At 35.4% G+C, this 25,955-nt stretch overlaps 1 protein-coding gene across 17 annotated transcripts in view; it reads left to right on the top strand.

Moving 5' to 3' along the window:
- The first annotated feature begins 790 nt into the window (after nt 1–790).
- Nucleotides 791–25,955, top strand: part of SYNJ1 (synaptojanin 1) — a 58,804-nt gene continuing 33,639 nt past the window's right edge. For 8 of the 17 annotated variants that reach the window (XM_087966698.1, XM_087966694.1, XM_087966700.1 and 5 more), the window contains exons 1-15: nt 819–886; nt 3,405–3,550; nt 9,397–9,483; nt 9,791–10,058; nt 11,681–11,906; nt 12,763–12,846; nt 13,587–13,648; nt 14,087–14,183; nt 14,929–15,098; nt 15,363–15,444; nt 17,177–17,329; nt 20,958–21,123; nt 21,979–22,002; nt 23,268–23,459; nt 23,564–23,648. In XM_087966698.1, coding sequence (XP_087822824.1) covers nt 3,427–3,550; nt 9,397–9,483; nt 9,791–10,058; nt 11,681–11,906; nt 12,763–12,846; nt 13,587–13,648; nt 14,087–14,183; nt 14,929–15,098; nt 15,363–15,444; nt 17,177–17,329; nt 20,958–21,123; nt 21,979–22,002; nt 23,268–23,459; nt 23,564–23,648 — 1,820 coding nt within the window. In that variant the 5' untranslated portion in view covers nt 819–886; nt 3,405–3,426. Of the gene's footprint in view, nt 887–3,404; nt 3,551–9,396; nt 9,484–9,790; nt 10,059–11,680; nt 11,907–12,762; nt 12,847–13,586; nt 13,649–14,086; nt 14,184–14,928; nt 15,099–15,362; nt 15,445–17,176; nt 17,330–20,957; nt 21,124–21,978; nt 22,003–23,267; nt 23,460–23,563; nt 23,649–25,955 lie in introns of all 17 variants that reach the window. The other 9 variants (XM_087966704.1, XM_087966699.1, XM_087966703.1 and 6 more) reach the window with 5 other exon arrangements.

Below are 25,955 nucleotides of genomic sequence, written 5' to 3'. Positions count from 1 at the left end.
CGCGGTAGCAAAACTAATTGATCAAAGGGGTCCTTGGTGCTCCCTGAGCTTGCTTGTTTTCTTGCAGATGTCTCATTACTCAACTCGGTAACAGCATCATTGCTAGATAGGAAAATAGTCCAAGAAAGTAGGCAAAAAATGATACAGCTCATGATCACAGATGCATACCTCAGATTAAACAAATATCTGCACGCTAACCTCAAAGAACATCTGGAACAGACCTACCATTTCAGGGCACATGGAGAGACTGACCACAACCACGATTATGGCAAGTCCCAGAGACATTCTGGGGAAAGAAAAATCAAAATGCAAAGCAGACTCCTTAAACTCTAAAGACTACCATTGATGTTACCTAGTTTAGGTAATGAAACGTCTGCAAGAAAACAAGCTCGGAGAGCACCAAGGACCCTCATGTCAACCCTCAGCTCGAAATATTTATTGGTACTAACTGATCAGGTGTTTTTTAATGGTTTTGGTTGCCAGAGCAAAGAGATCGTTCACTTCACATATAAGACGAGCAATACGCGTGAATATGCGTGAACCTGCACTCAGAAGTGTGTGTGATTTGACAAATGAAACGGCCACTTTAATTATTGTATGGTTTGTTAAGTTTACTGCTTATTAAAATGGTCCACTATTGGCGCCTACTACCGCATTCTGAAGTACTAAGAGGGGAAGGAGAGACACCTTTGAAACAGAGGGAAGGCAAGCGAAGCGCCTGCCTCCCAACCCCTTGCGGAGACCAGCGTTTTGTTGCTCCGCTCTCCTCAGACTCCCTCCCACCACTTCCGGCGAGAGGCGGTATAATGCGGAAGTGATGGGTCAGGAACAGAGGAAATGAGGCAGGTGCCTCAGACAGCGGCACCGAGAAGCTTAGTCGGAGGCGGTAAGGAACATTGAACGAAGGGGTTGACTTGACCTGTTTGGGATTCTCGACCCTCGTTTTTTGGAGAGCCTTAACTGTCCTAAAGAACGGGCTCCATCTTTTCCGTAGTGACGGATCTGTAGAGGTGTGAAGGGAAGTGGTGTCCTCGCACAAGATGGAGGCTTTATGAACCGCGGTGACACCCCCAGATCTCTGTGTCAGCCTGTCAAAAGGGGGGGGGGTGTGACTTGGCGGCTTCTTTGTTTTTATTATTTTATTTTGCTTGGGGCTTTTAATTGGCATTGCTTTGGTAAGGTTGGTACCTTCTTGCAGCCTCTCACAACCACCAACCTAACAGTCCAACGAGGGAAGTCTGGTGGTCGCAGTATATAGCCTGTTCTAAGATGGATACCGGAGACCTCTTACAGTTGCTTTGCTTTAATCCAACTTCTGCTTCCCCAAGTCTTTCATGCGGAAATGCAAAGATAGCGGTGCGTGGGGGGCGGGGATATTTAGTGAGCTAAGCCCTCTTCAGTGCGGCTACCCAGCATAGAGAACCTGGAAGGGGGTGGGTAAGTAGAGACGGAAAGAGAACTGTCATTGCATATTGCCTGGGAAAAAAATTTTGTGCTGCCTCTATTAATGTTAAAAAGTGTAGTTTTTTTCCTGCAACTATTGCGGGTTTTTTTTTTAACAAAAAAATCTTGTGCTTCTCTTAACTGCTGCCATTAGTAAGGAGTCAGTTTTCTCTTGTTCGTGCTTCCCTGAGAAATCAGTTTTCTTTTGGAAAAAATACTGCACCTCTCAATAAGAGGGAATAAATGGGATACTAAAATGCTACTTCATAACAGAACCATTGCTTTCTATTCTGCTATATCTTTTCCTAAATAGATGTTTTTATATATTTAAAAACATAACATACATTTTTCTGTGTACAAGCAGGAAGTGGAATATACAGAAACCAGATAATAGTTTCAGTCTTTCATATAAGAGATGATATTTAATTTACTTCTAGTTTGTAACAGTGATTTATCTCTACGTACAAATTACCTGTTATGTTGCTGCTAGTGATCTGATTTATATTCTAGTCTACATATTTTCTTGGAATTTGATTGCTCTCCTTTAGCAGATGACAAATTAATTTCTCTGTTGTGAAGCTGAGTCAGATTATTCCAGCTCAAGCTAAATCCTAAATGAGTGTGGAATGCTCAGTGGTAATTAGCATGATTATTTGCAAATGCATCACTTTTAAAAATAGCCAACTCTCATCTTTACTTTTGGATGTGATAGGATGCAAGTTAAAGTAAATGTTACTTTTTTCAATTTTTAGTTACTAAGCCACAAATGATAATTACTGTTCTATTTCTAATTGTAATGGCTGTGGAAATGCTTCTAACAGATTTGCAGTTATATGTTATTGCTTGCAAGCTGCTTAGAGTTGGGCAACTGAAGTGGTATAGAGGGATCTATTATATATTTAAAATGTGAATAAAAGAATAGAGAAGCTTGCTGGTACATTTACTAACATGCTTTCTCTGGTTTCCCTGTTTATGATATTATGGAAGTAGAACATATAAAGAAGTTAACCAACTTGCTAACTGCATTAGCAGGTTCTAGCACTTGTAATACTAGTATGCCAGTGAGAATTGGAATGTCTATCATTAGTTGACCAAACTATAAACAGCTTTTCATTTATTTAGCTTGTCTTTTATAATGTTTTTCTGTATCTATACAAATATTTTAATTTTATATAAAAAGGGATGTTTCTTTGCATCTTGTGATATTTCAGTTCCCTACAGATTTGGATGTGAGCCTTAACCTGGAATGCATCACAGAATAAAATTTATTCTCTCCCTGTTTTGCTTAGGTGCATCAGGATGTACTTTATGTGAAATGTGCTTTAACAGATATACATTTTTACACATAGTGAAACAATTAATTTGTTTTAAAATATTTTGGTATTTTAATGTGCATATATGTGACACTTATGAAAGAATATTATGAAAAATATCACATTTTTATCAAGTGCTGATAGCTTTTAAAATTCTAACTATAGAACTATATAAGACTATAATAGTATGAGAACACTCCTTTCGGATGTTTAAAAAGCAATATCTGAAGGAGCTTATTAAAAGTATGTTTTGGATGCTTAAAGGATGAATAGCAGTGAAGCAAATAGCCTATCCTCAAAAAAATTTCAATTGTATTGGAACAGTCAGTTCAGAGTTCCTGTGTGGTTTTTAAAGAAGGCATAAAAATATGTAATAGTAATCTGAGCTGAAAGTAATAATTAGGGTAGATAAATGCTTGATTAACATAATATTAACAATGGTTATATTTATTAATTACTTTAGATCATCAGTTTCTGAGGTGAATCTTCTTGTAATATGATATCTTGCATTAATTGGGTGAGTATAATGACAATTACATGTATATAAAATCAGAATATGTTATGTCAGTTGAAATAATTTAAGATAGTTTAATTAGGGATATCTCTATTTTAAAAAATTGTGCTTTCTTTTTTGACTTTGCTGTACAGTTTTGTCTTTCATAAAGGAAAAATGGCATTCAGTAAAGGCTATCGTATTTATCATAAACTGGACCCACCGCCATTCAGTGTAATTGTAGAAGCCAGAAACAAGGAAGAATGTCTCATGTTTGAATCTGGAGCTGTGGCTGTTCTCTGTAAGTTGATGATCACTGCAGATATAAGCAGATTGCTGATAATATGTGCAATAATGAAAGATTGAAACAGAACAAATGGTGTTGAGTCACCATTTGTGTTTGGCTAAACTTCATCTGTCCAATGATTTCTAATCTTTTTCTTTTTAGTCTTTTACATTGCAATTTTCAGGTTGGCATATTTTATTAGGATAGATTGATGATGGATGGATGGATGAATAGAAGTACTGAATTAATGATTAATTAATATTTGGACATTGTGCTACATGTAGTCTACCAGATATGACTGAAACATAATTCCTGATAGACTAGCCAGTATGGCTAATAATAATGCTATGGGTTGGTGGTGGTTTTTTTTTTTTTTTTTTTTTGACAGAATAGTTTATAACTAGTGCATTCAAATGGCTTGCAGTTGGGGATCAAACATTAGCACACATACTCCATACCCAATCTATGATTACTTCTCCTCACAACAAACAAAATTAATGCAGTTGAGAATGCTAGAGGGGTAAATTTCAAATCATCCTCTCTCCTGGCCTGCCTCATCCTATTTTTCCAGTTGTGCTGATGATTTTGTGAAAGGCCTCAATCTACAAACAAATACAAATATTGCTTGGATTCTAATTTCCATACTTGGCGGTTACACTGGCCCAATTCAAATTCAAAAGCATACGAGATAAATTACTTTCTGATTTTTATAAATAAGCTGCATTAATGAATCTCCCTTTAATAAAAATCATTTTTTCTTTTTGAGGAGAAAGATAAAAGCTTTATTCCTATCTATTTGATGTGGTATAAAGAAATATAAAGCTGTTTTTAACTTGTCTGGGATATGATGTTGATGCATTGTTAGATGTTGCAACATTAACTTCTGTTTCTGCAATAGCTGCTGAAGTGGTTGGCAACTCTAAATTGGAATGTTTGTTTTAAACTTACTAGATAAACTTATCTAATATTTGCATGCCAATGTCAACCCTGGATAAATGGGGATGGTTGAGATAAAATCTGGTGACCTACCTTGTAAAAATCTTGCCAAGAAAATTTTATGGAAAGGCTTTCAAATTAATCAGAAATGGTACCGAATGGAAGGATCCCGAGACCAGACGGTATGCAACAAGCTAAGAGGGAAGAGCAAGGATCTGCAGTGTGTAGTCAAAGCATTAATAATGTACCTGGGATAAATCCAGCAGGAATCCCAGCTATTGATGCAGGCATTGATAAAAGCAAGGATCTGCGCTGTACAATGGCACATCCGATAGCAATGTAGAATGTCTGAGGAATGAGTCGGGGTAAATCATCAAACAGGAGATGGCCTTGACCTCCTAAGCATCAGTGATCTACATTGGATAGACATTGGCTATTTCCAGTATGGGGAATTCACTATATATTACTGGGATATGACACCAGAAAAATGAACGAAGCGGCATTATTACAAGCAAGAAACTTAACCAAGCAGTGGAAAATTTCCAATAGTTAATCATCATATTTTGATCCTCCAAATTTGTGCCAAACCCCTCAAAATCATAGTTGTTCAGTCCGTGCCACGATGATTGATGCTATGGAACTTGAAATAGAGGGTTTCTGTGCCAGCATTGAAAAAACTGGTGGAATTCATTGGTTCTATTTTTCCATGGAAATTGATTTTGAATTATGAATACCTGGTTCAAATAGTACAGGTGTGCTTATACATTTGGACTTCACAAAATAAATTGCACTGTGATCGGATCAACTGTGTCCTCTGCAGCCATCACTGGTCCAATTCAGTCCTCACCGTTAAAATGTTCCCAGGTGCTGATTGTGGTTCAGCTCATGAACTGTTGGTGGCTAAGATCGGAGTCAAATTACGTGACATCAAAAATACAGCATCACTGAAGAAGTTTAACATCACCAAAATCTCCTCTATGTGTGCAATTGAGGTAAAAAAAAAATAGGTTTGAGCTGCTGAGAAGATGCCAAATAAACTGTAGCAAGAAAAATAATAATTGCCCATCATTAAAACAGCAGGTGAGCATATAACCATGCAAGAAGCCAAGGAAAAAGTGAAGCATAGGTGGATCTCCAATAAAACCAGAATGGCCAAGTGAAGAAAAGCAGCCAAAGCAGCGGACAAACAAGAAGAAGCAAGGAAATTGAATGTTTATTTCTAAGGACCAGCAAGAAAAAACAATGTACTGGGACCAGTATTACAAGCAGCTAGAAGAGAAATGCATGAAGGAAGAGAAATACATCAGGAAAGAGGTTGTGCAAGTCAAAAGGATTTGGGCACTATTTACTGCTCATAGAAGCATCATCAAAAACAACCAAAGAAAAGAACTTTCTAACTAATAGGGAGACAGATGATGGGATAATACAGAAGAACTATATGGCAATAACAAAATGGCCAGGTTCCTCAAGTTGATGACAAAAGGGAAGCAGAAATAGAACTTACCATCTTTCAGGGATAAAAGTGGGCAGTGAGCCAACTGTCAAAACAACAAAGACCCCATGTGTTGATAACCATCCCCACAGAATTGCTGATATCATCCATCACATCAGAGCTTTGTGCCAGAAACAAACACATGGCCACAGGATTGGAAACAATTGGTGTTCATTCCATTGCCAGAAAAGGGCAATTCCTAGGATTGCTCCAATTAGCAGATAATTTCCCCCATCCCTCATGCTAACAAAATTCTCCTTAAGATCATACAACAAAGTCTAGTTCTAACCATTGAAAGTGAATTATCAGGTGTTCAAACTGTATTCAATAGGGGTTATGCACTTGTGACATATTGCAAATCCATGCTGATCATGGAAAATTCTCAAGAATATCAAAAAGTGCATCTACATAAATTTTATTGATTACAAGAAAACTTTTGATTGTGTTAGTCATCATAAGCTATGCATAAACCTAGAAGATCAGAGGGTGCCAACCCATTTCATCACATTGGTGCAGTCACTATACACAAGTCAGGAGGTCAATATGCAAACAACACAGAGACACTGGTTAGTTCAAAATTGTATTTATTTGTGAAATTTATTAACTGCCCATCTGAAGGTAATTTTTCAAAATAGAAAAAGGAGTGTGGCAAGGTTGCATTTTTTTTCACCTTTCTTGTTCTACCTATGTGCCGAAGTGATCATGAAGAAGTTGGAACTTGAAAAATAAAAAATCAGTGTGAAGACTGAAGGAAGGTTCATCAACAATATTCAACATGCTGATGACACAATTCTCAGAAACTAAGGAGGCCTGAAATATCTGATGGAAAGGACTAAAGAAGAAGACAAGAAATTTGCCCTTTTCAAAAAGACCAAACTCATGATCTGTGATGGAATATGCACTTGCAGCATCAGAACTTCCTCGGACAGAGACATGGATCAAGAGACAGTGTAGTCCCAAGCTGGGAGAGTGGAAGAGATTCGGGTAATCATACCCTAGAATCTTTTCAGGATATATTCTAATAGCTTAGAAAGTTACAGCTATAATTTGGCAAGATTCTGTCTACTGGTTGTAAGCAAATAAAAAATTGGACTTGACTGGCTCTCACCATCTTGTCTCTGGATTTAAGTCCAACATGACCACTGCAAAGAATGGAAATGTCAAAGTAACAAATGACAGTGAAGAGATCAAATGCATGCATCAATTCCCTTTCCTTTGATCACAGATTGATCAAAGCAGTGAATACAGCCCAGAAATGAAGCATCATATCACAGAGTCACACAGCAAGGATGAGCATGAATCAAATACAGAAAAGGTAGGACACCAGCCTAGCTACTAAATGCATATTAGTCCTCACTCTTGTGTTTCCCAAAACTTATCTGCAGTTGTGAAAATTGCAATGAAAAAAGTAGACATCTAGGAGAAATATTCAGTAATTCAGACTGTGGTGTTGGAAACAGGTCTTGCCTTGAATGGCAAAAGTGATAAGCAATTACTGGCTATGTAAAACCAGACATATCTCTGAAAGATAAAATCTCGAAATTGCACCTTATTTTGACCATATCAAGCAACCATTTCACTAGAAAAAGACAATTATGCTTGGAATGGTCAACAGTAAAAGGAAATGTCCCCGTCCCCCCCCCCAAAAAAAAAAAACCCACGGGGCTAAATACCATCAAACTGACATCAAGAGCATAAAACAACTGAAAGAATTCATACAAGACTGGAAAATGTGGAAACAACTAGTCCAGAGAATTGCTGAGAATTGGACACAATTGAACAGATAAAATCATTATGGTTGTCAGCAGATATTTAATATTTTCAGTCAAGAGATTTAAATTGAAGGATATAGCTGAGTGAAAAAGAAAGCTTCTAAGGACAGTTTCATTATACTTGAACCTGTTCAGAAATGAATACTAGAATATAAATCAATGCAAATCAAGCAATGTAGCAATGTACATTAATACCATGATATCTACTGATTATTACATGAGATCTCATGAGATTTCAGCCATTTAAAATGCGGGAAAATACATTAAATTGTGTAATAGTATCATTACTTGTAAAAAGTTGCTGAATCCTCATGTAATATGAAAAAATAGTATTCCTTTTTTTACATTCAGCAATTAGAATTTGTTTCAATGCATACTGTCTTTTGTATTAATAAATATTGTATGTTTTATTGCTGTCATGAAATAAAACCATTTCTTGATGAAATGGTTATCAAAGTTGTTAACAAACTCATTATTATTGCAGTATAGACCTCTGCCTCCAAGCTCTTGGGTTTAGTATGCAAAACATTATGCAAGTGATTGGCACATAAAAAATGATTTGAATTGCTTAAACTATAGTATTTTTTTTAAGAAAGTAACTTGGGAATACATCAGTTATAATATTCAAAATTCTCTTGGCTCAAACCAAGCTTTTATTCTTGCTTATACCCCCCCAACCCCCCCCCCCCCCCCCCACACCTGTTTGGATCCCAACTGTGATACATGCTGTAGTTAAAGTATTAAAATTTGCTTAGAATTGTTATAATGAAAGATTGTTGCGTATCAGAAGTTGGTGTGTTCTGATGGAGGGTTTTTTAAAAAGTTCCCACAATTCTTGTCAAGAGGCCTAGTAAAAGGCCCCTGAGCTGAAGCTGCTCCACTCTGGCCTAGCAGTGTGATGCCAAGCCACAGCCTTTATGGAAGCTCCAACAGCATGGGGTGAAATTGCAACATCCTGGGAAGCCCCAAGTTCCCCAAGAAGCTCCAGTAACTTAGCACAAGCTGCAGTCCAGTAGCATAGCCCCTGCCCAGCTGATCTTCACTGCTTTGTTGCTCCCACTGCTGATAGGATGTGCCTGCCCTGACCCTTTGCAAGGCAGATGCTGGCCACAGGAGGCCATCTTCTCCAGCTGGTACAAGGAAACGTGCATGATCCTGGGAAGAGAATTGTGCAGCCCACAGTAGCCTCTCAAAGGACTAGATCAGCCACACTTGGTTTTAGCAGGAAGCAGGAAGAAGACAATGAAGGTCAGCTGGAATTGCAAGGGCCAAAAGAGCATAAATGGGGGAGATTGGTGGGGAAAGTTGAAATGCTTTTGCAGTCATAAATTACCAAGGGCTTGCAATGGCTGTAGCTTTTAGGACTGGTTCAGCACCGTCGTAACAGTTGTTGAGCGAATGATTGTAAGTTGAAGGCTATCAATAGTTTCTAAAGGAAGCCCTCTGGTTCTTGCAAAATCTTGACAGCTATGCAAAGCCATTTGATAGCTCTATTCTGAAGCATATACATTCATCTATTTTCTTAATTATTCAATTGTATTGTCAGTTATACAAATCCAGTTGCTTATTTTGAATTGTAAATACTTCTAATTAAAATGAAGAACTTTAGAATGAATTTGTAAACCAACTTTTTGGTAAATTTTGAACATTTATCTAAACAGCATGTGCTGAGAAAGAGGCAATCAAGAATATGTACTCCAAGGTAATGGACGCATATGGACTCCTAGGTGTATTAAGGTTAAACCTTGGTAAGTACCTTCTATTTTTTATTTAGAAAATTGTCTGCCTAAGTTTTCATTTCAGAAAAATAATGGTGATTAGAATTTCAGATTGTTTGTGATTTTTTTCTGTAGGTTAGTATATTCACTTTTCAGAGAACTTAAGTAATTTTGTTTATACACCAAGGTATTATTGAATAAGTTGAAAATCAATTACTGATAATTTTATGTTCTGAGTAATTATTTTAAAATAATTCAGTTCTGTGTTGAAACAGTAAAACATGTTGAAAATTATTTTTTCTTGAAGAATAGTAATCAGTTACTATATTTATTACAGGAGACACGTTACTGCATTATTTAGTACTTGTCACAGGATGCATGTCTGTTGGAAAAATTCAAGATTCTGAAGTTTTTCGTGTTACTTCCACTGATTTGATATCACTAAGAACTGATCCTTCAGATGAGGAACGTGTCTCTGAAGTGCGCAAAGTATTGAATTCAGGAAACTTTTATTTTGCTTGGTCTTCTACTGGAGTCAGTTTAGATCTTAGTCTAAATGCTCATCGTAACATGCAAGAAGAAAGCACTGATAATAGGTTTTTCTGGTGAGTTTTGTTTTAAAAGTTCTATCCATTATATTAGTTTATGTAACTGTGTTATGAAATGTCTCATGATTTTTACATTATCTATTTTTAATGCCATTTTTTTTCTTAAAGCAATATATTATTTTAAAAAATCAGATCTTGCAGTGATAGTTGAAGAAATTTTCTGAATACTTAGTTTCCATCTATGGAGAAAAACACAAATCTAAGTTTAGAAATGGGTTGTAAACATTTCCCCCCAAAATTACAGAAAACAGTTTAAGGCACTCCACAGTCTTTAAAACTTATCTGTTTTAAACGTACAGTGTTTTGTTATCACTTTATTGTTTAAACCAGGGGTCCCCAACCACCGGGCCGCGGACCGGTACCGGGCCGTGGAGCAGTCTTTACCGGGCCGCAAAGAAAAAAAAAAAAAAATGGCGGCTTTCTTCGCCTTCGGTGAATGCTGCTGGGATCGGGATCAAGGACACAAATGAAAGAAGGGGAGGGAGGAAGCAACCGAAGCCTGTCCTGCTCTCTGGTTTCAGCTCTCTCAGTCGCTTCACTCCTCCACCAGCACAGGAAGAAACTGCTTCAAAGAAGCCGGGGGGGTGGCTTTTCCTGTCGCCGCAGCTTCCCGAGCGCCCGTTTCACCCCCACTGCTGCCGCTAGCAGTTCAATCCACAGTGCTCCGTTCTGCCTGCCTGCCTGTCTGGTTGTTTGGGAGCAGCTTCGGCTGAGAATAATAACTATTCGCCTCTTTTTATCAGCCGAAGCTGCTCGAAACGAAGAAGGCAGGCAGGCAGGCAGGTAGAACGGAGCACTGTGGATTGAACTGCGAGCGGGCGGGCGGGCGGGTGGGGTGAAACGGGCGCTCGGGAAGCTGTGGCGACAGGAAAGCCACCCCACCCCCCACCCCGGCTTCTTTGAAGCAGTTTCTTCCTGGGCTGCTGTAGGAGCGATAGAGTGACTGAGAGAGGAACGAGGCAGACACCTGAGGGAGGGAGGGAGGGAGACACCTGAGGGATGGGGCTGAGGGAGGCAGGGCCGAGGCGCTCCCTGAACTTGGTGAGTTTGCTGGCACGCGTTTATTACCCGACTAGGTAACAACATCAGATGTTACCTAGTCAGGTAATGAAACGCCTGCAAGCAAACTACCAAACTCGGATTCTCCCGGTCCTTGAAAAATGTTTCTGCTTGAAACCGGTCCCTGGTACAAAAAGGTTGGGGACCACTGGTTTAAACATTCTCCAATTCTTTGTATATTCACATGGAAATAACCTTATTCAATATAATCAGTGTTAATCTGGAGAAACAAGGCTGTAATTGATTGGAAAAAATATTCTCAAGTAATAAGCGTTAAATGGGAAATTCCATCTATTTTCATTTAGGCTTTCTCCGTAAGTTGTCATTTGAAATTCCCAATAAAAGTAAACTGAAATTCATTGAATGTAATTTATTAAGTCTAATTTATAAAATATTGTTTAATGTAGAAATATTTGAAATGTTTTACATTCCATTCAAATGTACATTTTAAAGTCTGAATAATTTTTATACTTTCCTCCTATTTTTCTAAATACACATTATAATTATTTGTTAACACATTTAATCTCTGGATTAAATTATGATCCTTAATTTTCTGATAGGAATCAATCATTGCATTTGCATCTGAAACATTATGGAGTGAAGTGTGATGACTGGTTATTACGACTCATGTGTGGAGGAGTGGAGATTAGAACTATTTATGCAGCTCACAAACAAGCAAAGGCTTGCATTATTTCTCGGCTAAGCTGTGAGAGAGCTGGGACCAGATTTAATGTTCGAGGAACAAATGATGATGGCCATGTAGCCAATTTTGTTGAAACAGAGCAGGTATGATAAGGGTTTAACTGTTTATTAATTTAATTAAGAGTATGTAAATTGAGAGTTTTTCTATAGGTGGTAGCAGCTAAACTACACCCGCAAGACACACATTACATGGATTTTGTCATAGTATGGATTTGAAATTATAGGGCTTAGAAACAAAAAGTTTTATTTTTACATTTCTGTATAAATTTGCCCTTTAAAGCAAACATTCTCAATACATATATTAGGAAGTAAGATTTATTGAACACGTTGCACAGAATTTGGCACTATAGCAATTTTTCTAATAAGTAAACAAAGAAGCTCAGGGTTGAATTGTGGTACTTGGTACACTCTGAGCTTGGTTGTTTTTTGCAGACATTTTATTATCCAACTAGGTAAGTGGAATTTGCTCTCTGTTTAATACACAGCAGCTTGCCCTGTTACTGTTGGTGAGGAGGATGTTTTCTCCTTGGTAGTTCTTGTTAGTAGTTACTTTATTAGAATACTATTTACTGTTTATTTGTCTAGTGTTAATCTTGATGTTAATCCCTGCTTATCTGGGTGTTGATTAGTGGCAAGGTGGTGGTCTGGTGTTTTTGTTTCTTTTAAGCTTTGGGTAATGAAAACAACCAAGCCCATAGAGCACCAAACAGTGCACATGGGAGAAATTGTCATAACCTAGCAGAGGAGCCTGAAGGATAATGATTATCTGCATTTTAAGTAACAGTTCAATGTTAATTTCATTTTAATCCATAGAATGCACTTTCTCAGTGTTAAAATTTAAATATGCAGAACTGTGGAAGAATGTGTAAAAAACAAAAGAAAAACCCTGCCTTGTTATTTGTTTTAAGACAAATTAATACAATAAATATATGTCCAACAGGTGATATTTCTAGATGAATGTGTGTCTTCTTTTATACAAATTCGTGGATCTGTTCCATTATTTTGGGAGCAACCTGGCTTACAGGTATGAAGGGTATCACTTTTACATTGTGTTTCCTGTATTAATAGAATAAACCATTTAGAGGGCAGGTAGCCAATACATTCTAGAAGAAATTAATCTCTGTTTGGAGACTGTGGAAAACAATTGTTTTCAACAATTGTTTAAATTGTTAGATTTATTGTTTATGAAGACGTCAGAATTGTTTCTATCCTGCTTATTTGTACCTCAAGTGATTTTAAAAGAGCTTTCCTCTTCAAATGTTTTGTATTTTAACTCCTATAATATCCAGCCAGGATTTAAAGAGCACTGAGTTGGGGAACTTCTTACAAGAATCTCAAATATTGGAAAATCAAGAAGATTAGAAATCTCAGTCCTGACAAAACTGAGTGGCTATGGTTGCTCATTCCCCCCCCCCCCCCAAGTTTGAAGGTTTTTGGATTTGAGTGGGCTACCACTTCCCCATTTGAGATTAGTGCACAACTTTGGAATTGGAGAAGACTGCTGAGAATTCCATGAAAAGCCAAGAAAATAAGTCATAGAACAAATTCAGAATTCTCACTGAAGACACAAATTATCTAGCTTAAAATGATCATATTTTGGATAGTTCATGAAGGTCAATTGCAGCAAGATGGATGGACTTGATTCCAGTGGAAATGGATAGAAATTTGAGTAGTTTAGAAATAAAATTTGCTGAATCTAAATATTTTTGTGAAAGAAGAAATTGAATCGAAGGATAAAGTAATTAAATCACTTTTCTGTTTCAGGTTGGATCTCATCGTGTCAGAATGTCAAGAGGATTTGAAGCAAACGCACCAGCCTTTGACAGGTAAAATTCTTTTTTCAAGAATGAATTTATTTCTAATTCTAATATAAATTTTCACAATTAATATGTGTTTAATCTCAGTGGAATTGAAATGAAAGATTAACATATACATTGTTGAATTATGATTTAACATTTTGTAACAGATAATTTATGTCAGGATCTTAATTGTTTAACAGTAGTCATATTTTGTTTTTTGCTGAGTAATAAATCCATGTCAAAAGTAAACTTTGTTATAAGCTTTGCTTGGCTTTCCCTTAAAGATTACAATTCTTTTGTACCATTTCCATATAATTTCATGCACAAGGCAAGATTTGGAAATGGAAAAAGCTCCAATTGTTTGTTTGATAGTAGCTAAAGAATAAGAGCATCTTCCACTCAAATGTTTAAAGTTGCTAGATTTTTATCATTCTCAGAGATAACAGACCTTTTTTTACTTGGCAGGCATTTTCATACTCTTAAATATATATATGGTAAGCAGATAATTGTGAATCTTCTTGGTTCAAAAGAAGGGGAGCATATGCTTAGCAAAGCTTTTCAGGTAAGAATATTGTAACCGTTAGTAAATTTGCCATTCTGGCAATATTGAAAAAGTTCTACAGTTATCAAAACCTTGCATTCATAAAGATAGAACAATTGGATTTCTTTTCAACTCACTTCCGTGTAATACTTGGGAAAAAAATGTCTCTGATATCAATAAGATTGTCTTTTGTAATTAAAAAAATACTTTAAATGAATCTTAAAAGTATAAGCCAATTAAAATTAATCCAGTATTAATTTATTAAAACATGTTATTAATAACCTAAAATTATTTTTAAGATCATGGCAATGAATTAATGTTGATTTTATAGAAGAAATTCAGGTCTTAATAAATGAGATATGGACTATCAGTAGTAATATGTCAGTAATCCCACTAAAGCATCTTGATTTTCAGAAAGTATCTTACATTAATTTTAATGGAAGCATGGTATTTTATCTAGAACAGGGGTGTCAAACTCGCATCGTCACATTATCACATGACATATCATGACTTTTCCCCCTTCGCTAAAACGGGGGTAGGCGTGGCCAGCACATGATGCATCCAGCCTGTGGGTTGCGAGTTTGACACCCCTGATCTAGAATGTATTAAAATGTTCATTTGCAACTATTAGTAAGAAAGCAAACAGTTAAAATAACAGCTGTTGGCAGCATCGTATCTTTATAACAATTGAAGTCATACCAGATTTCACTGTCATCTGTCTACTGGTTTCAGATACTGACTAGTCTGTCTTCTGCCATCTCAATAGAGCCACTTGAAGGCATCTGAACATGCTAATGACATCAAAATGGTAAATTTTGACTATCATCAAATGGTGAAAGGTGGAAAAGCAGAAAAGCTGCATGGTGTTCTTAAGCCACAGATCCAGAAATTCTTTGAATGTGGATTTTTTTATTTTGATGGAAAAGAAGTTAAAAGGTTTGGTTATTTCACTTCTGTTGATTTGCAAATAATTATATTTTGCTTTTGTCCTAATAATGCAGTTTATCCCATGCTTGTATTTTTCCATTACAGCAGGTATAAATGGTGAAAGTCAGTTTTGCACATACATGTGTGGCTTGTCAGTTTTGCACAAATGTGTGTGAAGTAACACTTTATCTTTGGTGTCCAGACTAACATTTTGTGGGAGAGTTTTGTCGTTTATATGGAGATTATTTAATATTCTTCTTGTATTTGGTGCAGATCACAGAGTGGCACTATAAGAACAAACTGCTTGGATTGTCTAGATAGAACAAATAGTGTGCAGGCATTCATTGGCTTAGAGGTAAGAACCTAACTGTATTCCACAATTATAGTTTGGGGGAAAACATTGAAATTAGTATTCATTGAATGATATAACTTAAATTTTTCCATTTTATTTTTCATTTTTGTAAGAGAATAAATCATCATATACAAATTTAATAAATTAGTCTTATTATTGAGCAGATCATAACAATACAGGTTTCCAGATCTTTATTTTTCCTTGTAGAGTTAAGTTTCCATTTCAGGGAGTTAATAGATCTATACAAATTTATACAATTACTTTATTGAAAGCAAAAGTTAACTAAAAAAAAATTTCTGCTACAAACCTTCCTAATATTGACATTTTAGGAACTAAACACCTACAATCAGAGGCTGAAAATATCAACAACTAATGCACAGTATAAAAATCTCCCTGAATACATTGTTCACAAGCTTATTTTTTTGTTAATCTCTTAATAGCTATCTATTAAGAAAGTATCTTGAAACATGAAATAATTCTGATGAGAGAAAGAACTATGTCCATGAAAAATATTATTTTGAACATGCTTTAAAAAAAGCATATATAGCAATATTAAAACATTAATTAAAATATGTAAACTTTTGGAGTATGAATATATTGTTTGCTATATCATGGGGGACATGAAGAGTCCTGCTAAGTTTGAGCAGTAGAAGATAGGATTAGGCTTTCAGTGGACAACTAGATGTAACTGTACATATTTTAATCAAAATATATATTGAGGTTAACTTTTCCACTCATTTATTTGGCTCCCTTCTGCATCCATATACATACTATAAAACACATCCATTGGCATCTTCATCATTGTCATGGAATCTCAGCAGGTTTTTAAAATTATACTGTATCCAGGTTTCTATTTGCAGATAATCCCAATTCTTCATGATAATATTAATCTCAAAACTTGGTTTGGAATACACGGAAATACATTCTTTTTGAATTATTAAGCAGGCACATGGCTGCTTTGCCAATTGTTCTCCGTTTTATCCATCTCTTGGTATGCATAGTTATTTCTTATGTCCCACATCCTAATTGGCATTTGCAAATGAGATTTTAAAATCCATGTCAAACCTAATTTCTGATTCTGACAGTGTTCTGAAATAATTTTCAGATTCCAAATTATAGTTTGTGATAAACAAGAAATCAAGAATTGAAAAATATTGTATGTAATATGATAGAATCTACATCATGTTTCCCATCCTCACCATGCATTTGAATTGTTTTTATAATATAGAGCTAGGGCTAAGAGTGAGAGACTGTCCCAAAGTCATCCATCTGGCTTTGTGTCTAAGGCAGGACTAGAAGTCTGTTTCCTGGTTTCTAATCATAGAGTCATAGAGCTGGAAAGGACCTTAGTGGTCTTCTAGTCTAGCGCCCTGCCCAAGTCAGAAGTCTTTATACCATCCCGGACAAATGGTCGTGCAATCTTTTCTTGAAGATCTCTAGCGATGGTGCACACACAACTCCAGGGGGCAAGTTGTTCCATGGATTAATCATTTTTATTGTCAGGAAATTCCTCCTTGAATCTCCCATCCAATGAGCTTCCACCTTTTGGAGTCTTAACCACTATACTAAACTGGCCTGGGTTCCTTCTGCCAATTATATAATCTACAGTTAGAATATATTCTATAAATTTTAGAAACTGATTAAATAACAATTTTATAAGGTTGCCCAAAAGCGTTTCTTTTTAATTAAATGGGTTGATATTGTTTAAATCAACTTTTTTATTACTTCATTATAGATGCTAACAAAACAATTAGAAGTTTTAGGCTTAGCTGAAAAACCTCAGCTGGTTACTCGATTCCAGGAAGTTTTTCGGTCAATGTGGTCTGTTAATGGTGACTCGGTCAGTAAAATATATGCTGGAACTGGAGCTCTTGAAGGAAAAGCAAAGGTAATATTTTAATAGTAAATTCACTATTGTTATTTATTGGTATCTTAACTCTATGGATCTTTCCTGTATTTTGGACTACTATATATTGTAATCCCAGTAAAGTGTTGCGTTTATCCTTGAGTTAAGATATTTCACAATTTCAACCTCTTTTAATCATTTTTCTATAGTCTATCATTTAAAAATCATACAAATGACTGTTATAAAAACTAATATTTATCTTTTCCCATTTTTTTTACTACATTTTGCAGATAATCTTACAGATTTAGCTCAGCAATATGCATGACTAACCACATTAGATATATGTTTTATTAAAGCAAGCTGTAAGTGGTACTATATAATTAGAATAGTTAAGCTAAAAGTTTCATATTTGTCTTTGCCTGAATTGCCTGTATGTTATATATGAAAACTAAATTAGTAAATATATTTTTACTTATGGATTTCTATGTATTTTGCCTATGACTTTTCAGAAGCTTGCATAGTGATTAAACGGAGAAAAATAACATATTCTGTTACATTTTCATTGCATGAATTTCTGTAATAATACCATGAAGATTAAGTTTTTCAAGTTAAAACTTGAAATATTCTTTCATCTTCTACTGTAGTTTTAACATCTTGATTAATCTTTCTTTTCCTTTTCTCTCGGTTCATTTCTATTGCCTGATATGTAATTGGTGAGTGTAATTCTTGAATATTATCAAATGTTCTGTACTGTGTTTAAAAATATTTATGTACACCAAACTTAAAGAGCCAAAATGGTAAGATTTGATATGAACTCTTGTTTACTTTTTAAAAGGGTAGCTTTCCCTTTGGGATACATTGTTTTTGTTTAAAGGCCAGTGTTGGATTTTTAAATATAGTTATTTCAAACCTCAAAAGTTAGCATAGAATTAATGCTATATAAATATTTTTAGTTCAAGAAACTTTGCTTCCAACAATTTCTGCCCCCACCCCAAGGGCTGGTTACAAATGGTATTATACCATATTAAAAAAAACATAAAAATAAAGCAATCAAAAACTTATTTGGAAAAAAAATTGAGATCTGTAGGACATTTTATATTGACTGTGTGTGGGCAGATACCTCACAACTAAGATTCCTGTCAGTAATAAATTAGGTTGGAATATTACAATGACTATATTTTTGTAACTTACACTTTATTTAATAGTGACCCTGAAAAATGCCAAAATATCTAGAAGATATTTTTTCATCCATTTCAGGAAGTGTTCAGTTGTGAAGTATAGAGTATTTTGAAAAATAAATGTTGGGAATTGGAAGATGTTATTTTATCCTGTTTACAGGGTAGGCAACCTCATGCCTTCCATTTCTAAAATAAATATATTTTTGTTGGATCACAATTGTCGCAGTCTTTTTCCATTAGCTATGGTAGCTAGGAACAGTGAAAAATGAAATTAAAAAGCTGCAGCGCATTATGCTGCCCAGGGAGCATATCAATTGTTAAAGAAAGGATTCTCCTTTCTAAATTTTTAATTATGATTTAAACACACACACACACACACACACACACACACATGTAGACAGATGCCTAAACATTATAAATGTGCTGTACATACATATTTATTTTTGAGTTGCAAACATTTGAATGTATCAGCAGTGTATTGTCAGTAACTTGTGCAATTTTGCTATTTGTTTTCTGTTGTTTTCCATCCTTTTTCTTTGGTCAAAGTAGGGTTATGAGTGCTATGTGATGTCTTCTAAAATTTACCCAATCTTTTGAAAACATCTGTATATGAATTTAATTTTTTTTAAATAGTATTTATTCAGATGGTACTGAGATATCCATTAAATAAGCCATTCCCTATTCATCACATATCATTCTACCTTATATTGAAATTTCAAAAATATGTAGCATGTGGAAAACTGATCTTTACTTTCTCAATAACTTAACACATTATAAATTAACTACTAATGATATTATGCAGTTTTCCCCAAACAGCATTAAATTTGTTTTGAGTTCCTAACAATAACTTTTCACACAATAATTGTCAGAATGTTTCTTCAGGTAATGTGTTAATGTTTGTGCTTGTGTCTATAGGTAATGTGTTAAAGTTTGTGCTTGTGTCTGTAGGTAATGTGTTAATGTTTGGGCTTGTGTCTAATTGAGATCCGATTATCAACACACACTAAACCACGCTACCACATTTTAAGGATAGAATTAAAATACATCCATGAATATACATTTGGCTGATGCAGTTTACAATGTCCACATTCTGTGTTACTTGTAACAATATGAATTATACATGCCCCCACAGAATATTCTTTATTTATTGCAATTGATTTTCAAATGTGTATTAGCTCTAAGGAGAAAGTAACCCATGGTGGCTTCCTTTTTTTGGACTTTATGCTAAACAGTTCAGTTCTCCATTTTTTTCCATGTAAATTCTCATTTTTATATCATCTTACATCACTGTGCTCAGTTCAACAAAGCTTTGCTATCAGAGCCATAACCAAAGCAGTCCTACAGATTTGCATTTTTTAAAAAATCAATTCTCTGTCCTATAAATTTAGCTGTAACTCTAATAAGGCATCCATGATAGTTCAAAACTCACAATTGTCACTTTCAGTCATAGTTCAGTGATAATTTTATAGGCTCAAACTGAAACATATTATTTACCTATGTACTATTCCAGTACTGTTCAAAAACAATATTTTTATATGGGATGTGGAATCACTTCCGGAATTCCTTTAACGGTGGGACTTTATCCACCTCCTCTCCCAAGAAAACCACAGTATTATATATGGCAGATGGATTTTCTTTTATGCAATGTAACAATCATTTCAATTTTTGATGTATCTGTACCCCATCTTGCAGTTAAATATATCCTAAATTCCTTCTCCTACTTATTCTAATTCCCTGTAGTATTACTTTATAACAACAGTGCCATTGGGGAACTAAAGGTATCCATTCTGCTAGAACAGATTTATTTCTTCTGCAGAAAGCCCATACCTTCAAACAACACTACTTCTAACAACATGTAGCATGTATCACACTTTAGCTTTAGGCAATCTGATATAAACCATCTTTATTCAGCTCAGCAAAAGGGCAAGAGTGAAAGACAGCTTGAGAGAATAGGCAGCATTCTCTCAGAAGTGAGCGGAGCAAATTCACACAAGTGAGGTAGATCTAAAAAAGAGATGAAATACAAAAAGATATAACCTCACCATGTGGGGGAAAAGAATTTGGAATACCACTGCCTGCGTCTCTTCTCCAATGCAAGCAGAATTCTACTGAGAAAAAGTCTGAAAACAACCAATTGCAACTGAAGCACTTAAGAATAGTTTCTTCAGCATATGCTAAATAAATGGCTTTGTGATAGAAGGGTATTTTACTTTTTATAAATGCAAGATGTTCATGATCACTCTATATAACTTTTTGTCACACCCATTTAAATAATGTTTTGGTTTATATGTCTAAGGATTTTATGTTTGTCTTTGATCCTATCCCAGCATAAAACCTATTGATTTGCAAATTTGTAATAATTGAGTTTTATACTCCATGAAAACTAATTTATTTAATAGAAGACTGTAAATTGATTTCGAACCATGTTATGTATGTTTGCCAAACTTGTATAAATAGCTTATAAAATATTTATACATTTTCCTTCCTACCAGGCCGGAAAGCTGAAGGATGGTGCACGTTCCGTGACTAGAACAATTCAAAATAATTTTTTTGATAGTTCAAAGCAGGAAGCTATTGATGTTTTGTTGCTGGGCAATACCCTAAATAGTGATTTAGCAGACAAAGCACGGGCTCTCTTGACCACCGGCAGTTTACGTGGTATGTGTTTCTAGATTCTTAATATGTATGTCTGCTAATAAAACTGATTACATCCAAGGTTTCACTTCTGCATGTGGAAGATTAGCTGCCTAGAGTCAATTTAGAGCAGGGCGGTACCAAAATCTAAAGAAATAAAGTATTCTATTTGCAAGAGCATTGTGTAAAAAAAAAAGAGAGACAAAACCAAAATATGTTCTTCTTGCAAACATTTTATAGAAGTATGAGAATTACTTTATAATCCATGCACTGTGTTGTTTCAGTACACAAATTCATACTACTGTATAAAAACAGTAGCATTTTTTTCTGTTCATAATTGTTGAACAATTATATTCTGTGTGCTTTAAGAAAATTCAAAGTGTTCTATAACAACAGTCTCCTTTCTTTAAATACTTGGCTATGCTTTGGTTAGATTATTTTTGAGAACCTTAGAAAATAGAGGAATCTCATGTTTATTATATCTCAAATGTATGTATGAATAGACTGTACTAATTCAAGAAAAAATCCCATATTTTCATCAAATCTAACTACTGTTTGACACTCCCTGTACATAACACTATTTATACTTGTACTTTAAAGTATAAATGTCTTAGATTCTGGTTCTGGAAGTCTGAACAATAGTTTCAGAGTTTAGTTAATTAAATTTGCAGCTATTTTTGAGTTATGCAACATTATATAGATGGCTATATTATATGCAATACTCTGCAGAAGATTAGGAAATTGTTTTTGTATAGTAATTTTTTCTAAATTATTAACATTCAGTGTAAGATATCCTGGAAATCTTCCAATATAACTTGGTAACATCTAACTATTCGTTTAATTTAATTTATTTTCTTTCCTTTCTCATTGCATCCATAGTTTCAGAGCAAACTTTGCAATCAGGTAGAGTATAGCACCCATAATTATCAATATATGGAATAATAATCAATGTTAAATTATTTTTAGATATTTTTGTTTCCTTGAAATGCATGCAGAGTATGCACTCTTATGAAGTTTGATCTATTCCAGGAACTATTTCCTGCCTGTTAGTTTCAGATATATTCGGTCTTAAGTCCATCTTATTTTTATTCTTAATCATATTAACATTGTCACTAGTAAAAGACAAGTAGAGTGGATAGAGTATAAACTTTGGCATAAGAAAAATGGTATTGACAGTCCTTAGTTTAAAGAAAGACTTTATTCTTAGCAACAATGTCATGAGACTTGGTTGTCCTGGGAAATATTTTTCAATTAACACTTTGAAAGACAAGTTAGAGAAATTTTTGGTGCTATACTTCAGATTTTGAAATACATAAATTTGGATTCTATGACTCTTTCGTCATGCTTATCTCCAACCAAAATGGTAGACTCGTCTTATGAACTGAAGTGGTGAAAGCATCCTATTGCTCATCATTAACACCAAGAAAATGCAAGACGTGTTGAAGCATTAGTTCAAGCGTCTTCAAACTTGGCAAGTTTAAGACTTGTGGACTTCAACTCCTAGAATTCCTGAGCTAACATGCCTAGAGGAGGAATTCTGGGAGTTGAAGTCTTAAAGCTGTCAAGTTTGAAGACCCCTGCATTAGTTGCTGAAAGTAGCTGACCTTGTGGTACTTGCTGAAAGTAAGATAAAAAATACCTGTTGAGGTTTAAATTTCAAATGGCCATCACTTTTATTTAGAATTTATTTTAAGATTCTGTCTGCTATTAAGAAGAGAATCAAATGTGAATTTAATTCCTCTTCTTAGCATTGGGCAGACAATTAAAAAACATACTAAAAACAAATGCATCTGGTGGTCCTTAGAAAGCACTGTGGGGAAAAACCAAACACAATCACAATAAATCATAATCTGTAACAAACTTGTTCTATAGAATAAATGGTGAATCTACTAGTTTCAAAAAAGTTAAGCAACATGCCACAGATATTTAATATAATGGAGATTTTTAAACATGGCTAAATGTGACTTTAAAACATGCTTCAGAATTCAGTTCTCTGAGCCATTATTTATGTAGAACTACCACTTGAAAACTTGATAAAGCCTTAATTGAGAAGGTACTTGCTTTTTTGTTGATTTATTTTTCAAGCTTAATGCTTTTGGCTTGCTGACTTGGAGATTTGAAAATTTACTTACAAAATAACATATTTTTGTGTAAACAATGTTTTGTAGCATCAGCAAAAATACTGAAGAGCATGTGTGAGAACTTTTACAAATATTCAAAGCCCAAAAAAATTCGAATTTGTGTTGGAACATGGAATGTCAATGGTGGGAAGCAATTTCGAAGCATTGCCTTTAGAAATCAGACTCTGACTGACTGGATTTTGGATGCACCAAAGATAGCTTGCGTCAGTGAATTCCAAGGTAATCCTTGCTGTATTATTATTACTGGGTTTATTTTGATTTTTATTCACTTTGCATCTTTATTCTTTAAAGCAGTTGTCATAATTTTCACTCTTGAATTTCAGATCGAAAGAGCAAATCTATTGACATCTTTGCTATAGGGTTTGAAGAAATGGTAGAGCTAAATGCAGGAAACATCGTGAGTGCAAGGTAGGTGCCACTGCTTTATAAATATTGAATTAAACAGACTGCCAAAGTGTAAGATGCCAGTACTTTCAAAAATGAAATAATGTTTAGTAATTCAGAACCTAAAATCAAATGCTTATATTTGTCCCTGATACACAACTTGCCTATTCTGAATCCTTGCTGACAATATTCTGCAGCTTTTTCTTATAAAAAGCCTGGACAGTTGCTATGAATGCTTGTCTGAAAGCTATCACAAGTTGCTTTTTAAACAAATGGAGTTTACACAGCTGATGCACAAGGAACAAATACGAATTCACCATGGGTATGCTTTCTTATTGAGAGCCACTTTGGGGTAGCGGTTAAGCCACAGCTAGTAACTGGGAGACTGAGAGATCTGGTCCTACCTTAGGCACAAAGCCTGCTGGGTAACCTTGGGCCAGTCCCTCTGTCTCAGCCCTGAGAAGAAAACAGCAAGACACTTCTGAAATCTTGCCAAGAAAACTAGTCAAAAGTCAGAACTGACTGAAAGATAGCACTCCACTTTTTTCTTATTTATTTATTTGCTTATTTAGTCATTTTGTAAAGCTGCCTATTTCAATAAATTACTCTGGGCAGTGAACAGTAACAAGTAGAATAAAAGCAATGACATAATAAATATAAAAATACACCCACACCCACACAGACAAGCAAGTCACTAGAATATAGTAAACAACACTCCTTTCTAGGATTGATGATGTTACCTAGTTAGGGATTACCCTAACTACATCTGCAAGCAAACAAGCAAGCTCAGAGAGCACCAAGGACCCCTCAAATATAAAAAAAATACAAATATTAAATATATATAACAGTAGAGGAAAACACCATATAGTCAACAGAGGTAATGCAGCCAGGAGATTACACACATTTCATACACTTGGGCCCAAGAACAAGATCTTTAGTGCCTTACAAACAGTTAACAGTGTTGGGACCATCCTAGTTTCCGGAGGGAGAATGTTCTATAGGGTGATCACTATGGAAAAAAATCTTTGTCCCTACCAACAAGCATTCTTCAGCTAACAAGACCCAAACCATGCTATCTTGATGGACTTGATAGTACAGGAACAAACAACTGAGGAGAGGCAGTCCCTCAAGTAACCTGGTCCCAAGTCAAAGAGACCTTTTAATGATGACAACTAGCAGCTTGAATTGCACCAGAAAACATGCTGACCACCAATGAACTAGTGATATGATATGCACCAAATAACTGGTGCCATTAAGTACTCATGCTCCTGCATTCTGCACCAGTTAAAGTTTCCAAATGCTTTTCAAGGGCAGTTTCATTACAACACATTGTAGTAGTCCAAACAGGAAGTAACTGGTATAAAACTCAAAGGTATGCAAAGGCCCTCCTAATTATAGCTGCAACCTGCTCCTTCAGCAAGACCAGTGATTCCAAGAGTACCCCCAAATCTTGTACCAAGTCTATCTGAGGTGTTGCTACTCCATCCAGAACCAAAAATAGAAAATTCCTAGCAATAAAAGATCCAAACACCCAAATCTACTTTGATTTGCTTGGGTTGAGCAGAAGCCTGCTGCATCTCTTCCAGACCCCTAGACCTTTCATGGCATCATTCACGTAGCCTAAGGTGTCCATGGCATCATGTCCATGGCATCACTCACATAGCCTAAGGTGGAGATGTATAGTTAGATATTCTCAGCATGCAAGTGACACTTCACCTCAAACTATCAGGTGACCTCACCCAATGGCCTCATGTAAATGTTCAACATGGGAGAGACAACTAATTCCTGCAGTACCTCCCAGGACAGGAATTGTAGGCTGGATCTCTTCCCCACTGTTAACACTGATTGAAATCTACCTCAGAGGAAAGAGGAAGGAGGAGAGAACCAGCACAGCCCTGTACTGCCCACCTCCAACCCCCACTGTTGGTCTAGAGAAGGATACCAGGATCAATGATGTGTACTGGTAAAATAAGTGAAATGTCTGTTTACATCCGTTTCAACACCACATCCTAATTATGGAAACAATTAAGTCTATGTATTTTGTAGAGAGCTACTAACAGGCATTATTGTGTGTTCCATGTGTTTTTTTGGGGTGGTGAATAATCCTCAACTACCAATCACAATTAGCCCCAAATTTCTGTCGCTATGTGAAACAGTTGTTATGTGAATTTTGCCCCAGTTTACAATCTTTTTTGCCACAGTTGTTAAGTGAATCACTGCAATTGTTAAGTTAGTAACACAGTTGTTAAGTGAACCTGGCTTCCCCAGATCTGGCTTATCAGAAGGTCATAAGAGATGATCACATGAAAAATTGATCAGTGAGCATATCTT

Source organism: Notechis scutatus, chromosome 5 (assembly GCF_049901735.1).
Source record: "Notechis scutatus isolate UNSWTSFEM ecotype Mainland chromosome 5, rNotScu1.2, whole genome shotgun sequence".
Lineage (NCBI taxonomy): Eukaryota > Metazoa > Chordata > Lepidosauria > Squamata > Elapidae > Notechis > Notechis scutatus.
Note: the sequence above shows the minus strand (reverse complement) of the source record. Positions and strands in the feature narration are given on the sequence as shown.